At 33.8% G+C, this 6,257-nt stretch overlaps 1 protein-coding gene across 1 annotated transcript; it reads right to left on the reverse strand.

Moving 5' to 3' along the window:
• Window positions 1-5,020: 5,020 nt before the first annotated feature.
• On the reverse strand, window positions 5,021-6,013 carry LOC134247496 (uncharacterized). Its single transcript, XM_062729849.1, has one exon. It carries the CDS (start codon window positions 6,011-6,013, stop codon window positions 5,021-5,023), a length of 993 nt encoding a protein of 330 aa, XP_062585833.1.
• Window positions 6,014-6,257: the final 244 nt, after the last annotated feature.

The raw sequence follows: 6,257 nt of genomic DNA on the forward strand, positions 1-6,257 counted from the left end.
CTTAGTCACCAAGACCATCAGCTTAGAACAGACCAGTCTAAAATTTAATTTTTTAATATTTTGTGCTTTGATTTAATGTATTTGTTTGAAAATTTGCTTCAAATGTTTTATTATTGAAATTACGCGATAAGATGAGATATGTTACTTGTTTGGAAAAATTATTACATTGGTTGTATGTGTTTTGTGTTAAGTGTATCCAGAAAATGTATCTTTTTGTAGGTGTTTCGTAAAATTTTGGAATTAAAATATATTTTACTACCTTTTTTACACAAAGATAATTCTAAATTATAAATTTAAAAGACATAATTTTTTCATTGTTACTATTTTATTCGAACTTTTCATATGGTATAGATTTTCTTCATTTCATGTGCGATGTAATATATTGTATCAGTAGAATTTTTAGCGGGACACAATGTTGTACAATGTTAAAATCTTAAAAAATGGTATGCAATTTATCATGAAGACATTTTTGCACTTCATGATTTCAAGAAAGATAAATTTCGCAGGTAGGTTAAGGTTACAACGAATATTCTACTTACCTGTATGATGACGTCATAGTAAGCTATGTGACGTGAAGTTTAGAGAAAACAATTTCTTTTAATCAATATCTAAGATTGATATGAGGTCGTAAAAATTAATTAAAATATGCCGAGGCATAATATAAACAGAATTTTGTCGTTTCTGGGTCTCTGTAGTTATCACGGGACCGAACCCGTGACGTCATAACTGTTGATCATGCAGTAGCAGAGTGAAAGTGAAACGTAACGAGAATTCATGAAAACAAACACGAGAAATCGGAGTTTTAAAGCATTTCGAATAATTATCATGAGTAATTCATGTGGGAATAAAGCTTATGAATAAGGTAATATACTTCAACAATTTCTTCGTAAAATATAAGCAGGGAGGGTGTTTACCTGCCGACCAGCCTTTCCTCTGTCATTCGTAACAAATAAGATGCAAAAGTTCAACACTACGCCGCACACTTTGAAACTTTATTTTGTTTCGATTGATTGATATTATATTGTTTAACGCCGAGTCGGAAATATCTCAGCCATATTTCGGCGGACTATAAGGTTAATGGATAAGTAAAGTTTTTGGTTTCTCTGGCGGCCCCCAATGTCAGAGCCTACTCTTTTTCGAACTCCAGAGAAACGATCTTTTGCGTGCCAAGGGGGTTGTCATCCTTAACACGGGGCACCATTTAACGTCCCGTCCGACGGACTTGTATATTTTAAAGAATATACTAACTGTTAAAAATAGTGTATAAACTGTTGATAAAATAAATTCATATATGCTTATGCATTTCTAATCAAAATTACTTTCAAGATTTTATTCAAATTTTACTATAATAATCCGTTTCTTGTAGATATTCTAAAATTTTGTAAACATGAACATTTGTAAAAAGTTCATACATTGTTTTTATACTTCCAAAAAGTCTACTTCGAATAGGTGTAAAATCGGAACATTCTAAAAGTATGTGATTTATAGTTATCGGACAGTCACAGGATATACATTCTGGCTGTGACTCCCGATTCAATAAATAATCATGTGTAATTTTTGAATGCCCAATACGTATTTTCGATATAATTACTTCGTCCTGACGTTTCAGACCGAAGTGAGGTAATTTGTTAACTTTGTTTTCAATAGCGTAAAGCTTACTTTCGTCACAAAAATTCCAACAAATTTGCCAAAGAGAATTAAAATAAATTTTAACGAGATATTTCAAATCGGTGTAAGGAATTTTGAATAAAGTAATTTGATGTTGAAGTGCATTTTTGGCAGCACTGTCAGCTCTAGTATTTCCAGGGATTCCGACATGGCTCGGAATCCAACAAAAATTTACTGTTTTACCTTGTTGCGCCAAATGATAATATTGAATTAAAATATCAAAAATGTAAGGTTGATCAATATTCTTATTTTGTATAGATTGTAAGCAAGAGAGCGAGTCCGAAAATATTGTGAATATTTTTTCACTAGAAGATTTTATATATTCAAATGCGAGTTGAATGGCCTTTGCTTCGGCGGTAAAGATTGTTGCTTCATTTAGGAGCCGTGTAGTGAAAATACTGTCTTCCATCACGGCAGCTGATGCTACTTTATTTTTATCCTTTGAACCATCTGTATACACCTCGACTGTTGAACCATAAGATTGTTTTATTTCAGCATATTTTTGTTTAAAAACAAGACAATTAGTGTCCGATTTCTTAAATTCAGTAAAAGATAAATGTACGGTTGGATTTATTAATTGCCATGGCGGTATTTCCGAAAAATAAGAAGGTTTTATAATATCCAAAGGTAATTCAGAATTTTTGATATGTTTTTTTAGATCTTAGACCAAGGGGTTTTACACATGATTTTCTCTTGTGATACAAGTCTTCGTACTGCGGATGGAACACACAATTATAAGCAGGATTATTAACATTTGCTTTTAATTTCAAAATATATTGCAACGTAAGTTTAATTCTTCGTAAGTCGAGAGGCGGTTCGTTTGCCTCAACATATAGACTGTCTTTAGGAGAAGTTCGAAAAGCTCCCAAGCACAGTCGGAGGCCTTGATGGTGTATTGCATCAAGAGCTTTTACGTATGAAGTTTTTGCAGAGCCATATACAATACAGCCATAATCTAACTTGGATCTAACTAAAGAACGATATAGTTTTAAAAGAGTATCATTATCTGCCCCCCATTTTGTGTTTGCAATTACTTTAATAACATCTAAGGCTTTTGTGCATTTTTCTTTTAGCATTTTAATATGCGATACAAATGAAAGTTTACTATCAAAAATAATACCTTAAAATTTTATCTCCTTAGCAACTTTTATAGGATTTCCATCTAGCAGTAAATGTGATTCGTCATGAGCCTTCCGTTTAGAGCAGAAATGCACACAGGCGGTTTTACTTTTTGAAAACTTGAATCCATTTGTATCAGCCCAGTCTTGAATTTTATTTAGGCAAGACTGTAATTTTCGCTCAATATAATTCATAATTTTAGCTTTATAACAAAGAACAAAATCATCCACATATAAACTTCCATGCATATCATTTTTCAGTACTACAGCTAAGCTGTTAATTTTTATGCTTAATAAAGTGACATATAAAATACTGCCTTGTGGTACACCCATTTCCTGTTCAAAGCTTTCCGAATAAGTAGACCCCAAGCGGACTTTAAAATGTCTATCATTTAAAAAATTCTTAACAAAAATTGGTAAATGCCCTTTTAGGCCCATATTGTCTAGATCTTCGAAAATGCCATGTCTCCATGTAGTATCATATGCCTTTTCCAAATCAAAAAACACAGATATAAAACATGCTCTTTTTTGATAAAAGCATCTCGAATATAGGTTTTCAGTCTTACCAACTGGTCAATTGTGCTTCGGTTTTTTCTAAAACCACATTGTATATTAGATAGAATATTATTGGTTTCAAGAAACCATATGAGGCGTTCATTAATCATCCTTTCCATGGTTTTACACAAGCAGCTTGTTAAAGCAATTGGTCGATAATTATTTGGATCCGTAGATTCTTTCCAGGTTTTGGAATAGGAATAATAGTAGCTTGGGTCCAGGAAGGTGGAAGTTGACCTCGCTCCCAAATTTTATTAAAAATTTTCAAAAGACACTCTTTGCTGTTTATAGGAAGGTGTTAAATTATTTGGTAATGAATCTGATCTGGTCCTACAGCTGTATCATGAGACTTTTCTAAGGATTTTTGAAGTTCGTCAATAGTAAATGGCTGATTATAACATTCATTGTTTTCAGATGTAAAATTTAAAGTTTTCTTCTCTTGAGATGTTTTATGTTTACTAAATTCAGGGCTCACATTTTTTGGTTGAGGAATTTTTATGAAATGTACTAGCTATTTCATTGGATATTTGTTTTTTATCCGTAATAATTTGATTTCCAACCTTCAGATGCTGATATTTTTCAGGACCTTTTCCTTTAATTTTCCTTATTGCGTTCCAAACCTTATTGATAGGAGTATGTGAATTAAGGTTGGACACGAATTTTTACCAAGTTTTTCGTTTATTAAAATTTATAGTTCTCCGAGCTTTTGCTCTAAATATACGGAACTTGCTTAAATTTAGAGATGTTGGTAATCTATTAAACTGTCTTTCTGCTTTTTTTCGAGCTTTAATAGCATCATGACATTCTTCTGTAAACCATGGTTTTCTTTAATTCTAGTAGAATTTGTCGAGGTTTTAGGTATGCATTCATTTGCAGTATTAAATAGTATTTCAGTAAATTTTTGAATTGGATCAGGATTGTTTTCAAACTTTTCATCCGAAATATTTTGTAAACACATAGTTTCAAATTGTTTCCAATCAGCCTTGTTAAGTTTCCAGTTTTGAGTAGAACTATTTTCCTCGGGTGTGTTTACTTTAATTATTATAGGGAAATGATCACTTCCACATAAATCATCATGTACTGACCAACTGAAATCCAGAAGTTAAGAAGAATCTACTAGAGTAATATCTATTGAAGAATATGAACCATTACCCGGATGCAGGTAAGTGCTAGAGCCGTTATTAAGTATACAAAGATTATGATGTGATATTGCATCTTCAAGTTTTTTCCCTTTATCTGTGATTTTATCGCTACCCCATAATGGATTATGGGCATTAAAATCGCCCACTATCATAAATGGAGCAGGAAGTTGTTGTATTAGTTTTGTAAGTTCTAAAGTTTGTAAATTATAGTTAGGAGGTACATATACTGAACAAAGGGTTATCGTTTTTCTAAGAGAAAGACGTACAGCTACTGCCTGAAGATTTGTTTTTAAGTCTACTTGACTATGAATGAATTTATTGTTAATTGCTAAAGAAGTACCGCCAGATGCTCTCTCCGTTTGAGCGTAATGGTTGTACATACTATAGTTTTTAATATTAATTGTATCTGTTTCCCTTAAATGCGTTTCTTGTAAGCATATAGCTACCGGGCAATGGTCCTGAATAAGTAAAGATAATTCGTTAAAATTGACTCTAAAACCTCGAAAATTCATTGAATAAACTTTTGATGATGCATTTTTATTTGATATGAGAAATAGGGGATATCCTCCCTTTATTTTTTGGGGGTGATACACTCCGGACTCGTGAGGAAGAATGACATGGAGTGATGTCCATCTCCTCGAAAACCCCAAATTTATTGTGGAGAGTGACAGACCCTTTGGGTAACCTATCACTCAACTGTTTTGGGGTGTTTTTGGAAGTGTTTTTTGAGGGAGATCTGTTTTTTCTCCCCGATGATGTTGATTTGTTTGTAGATGCTGGTTGTGATGGGGGTACGGTTTTTAGTGCAGCCGTAACTGCAGGACCTGTAGAAGCAGGCACTGAAGTGTGTTTACCTTTGTCAGGTGATGAAAGTGTTGGACAGAATGAAGTCTGCTGAAGAAAATCTTTCTCAGAGACTTGTGTAGACATGTCCTTCAAAGAGAACGATTTAACATTAGTTGCAAAAGTTAAATTTGGTTTTGGACTACTATATATGTTTACCAACTTTTTGGCTTCTGGATAAGGTATCCTTTTTTCAGCTTTGACCCTTTGTATTTCTTTCTCTTTTTTCCACATAGGGCATTGTTTGGAGGAAGCCATATGCCCGCCCTTGCAGTTTTTGCATTTGGGGTCGTTATGGCAACCTTTACCATCATGCCCCTCCTCACCACACCTGAAGCATGTTTCAGAACTTTTACAATTGGATTGTCCGTGTCCAAATCTCTGACATTCAAAACAACGCAGAGGGTTTGGAACGAACATTTCAACTTTCATATTGTAAAGCCCAACTTTAATACTTGTCGGTAATATTGGTATGCCAAAGGTCAGAAGGTAGGTATTTGTTGGTTCTATATTATCGTTTCGCTTTTTGGTAAACCTTTTCACAGAGACCACTCCCTGGGACTCCAACTCAGATTGGATTTCCTGCTCAGGAATGTCATCCAGGTCGTGATCCCTGTCGAAAAGGATACCCTTGCTCTGGTTTAATCCACTGTGGATTTTACCAACAACAGGAATATTGGCAAGCATTTTCAAATCTAACAAAGAAGTTGATTGTTGTTTTTTGGTTACTTCAATAAGAAGAGCACCGGATCTCAACTTTTTAACAGATTTAGGAGTACCGATGATTCCTTGAATACCTTTTTGAATGATGAATGGCGATACTTTTGTTAAAGGCTTCGTATGTTGTTCTGATAATTGTGCCTCAAGTGTGATGAAGCGGGGCCAGTGTTCCACGATAGAATTCAGTTGTTCATCGTTTAAAGTAATATCG

The sequence above is a fragment of the Saccostrea cucullata genome, unplaced genomic scaffold, assembly GCF_032062105.1.
Source record: "Saccostrea cucullata isolate Sc308-1 unplaced genomic scaffold, CSIRO_AGI_Scuc_v1 ctg2007, whole genome shotgun sequence".
NCBI classification, from domain to species: Eukaryota; Metazoa; Mollusca; class Bivalvia; order Ostreida; family Ostreidae; genus Saccostrea; species Saccostrea cuccullata.

Coding starts and splice junctions, on each gene's coding strand:
- LOC134247496 (XM_062729849.1), bottom strand. CDS start 6,013: ATGCTTGCCAATATTCCTGTTGTTGGTAAAATCCACAGTGGATTAAAC.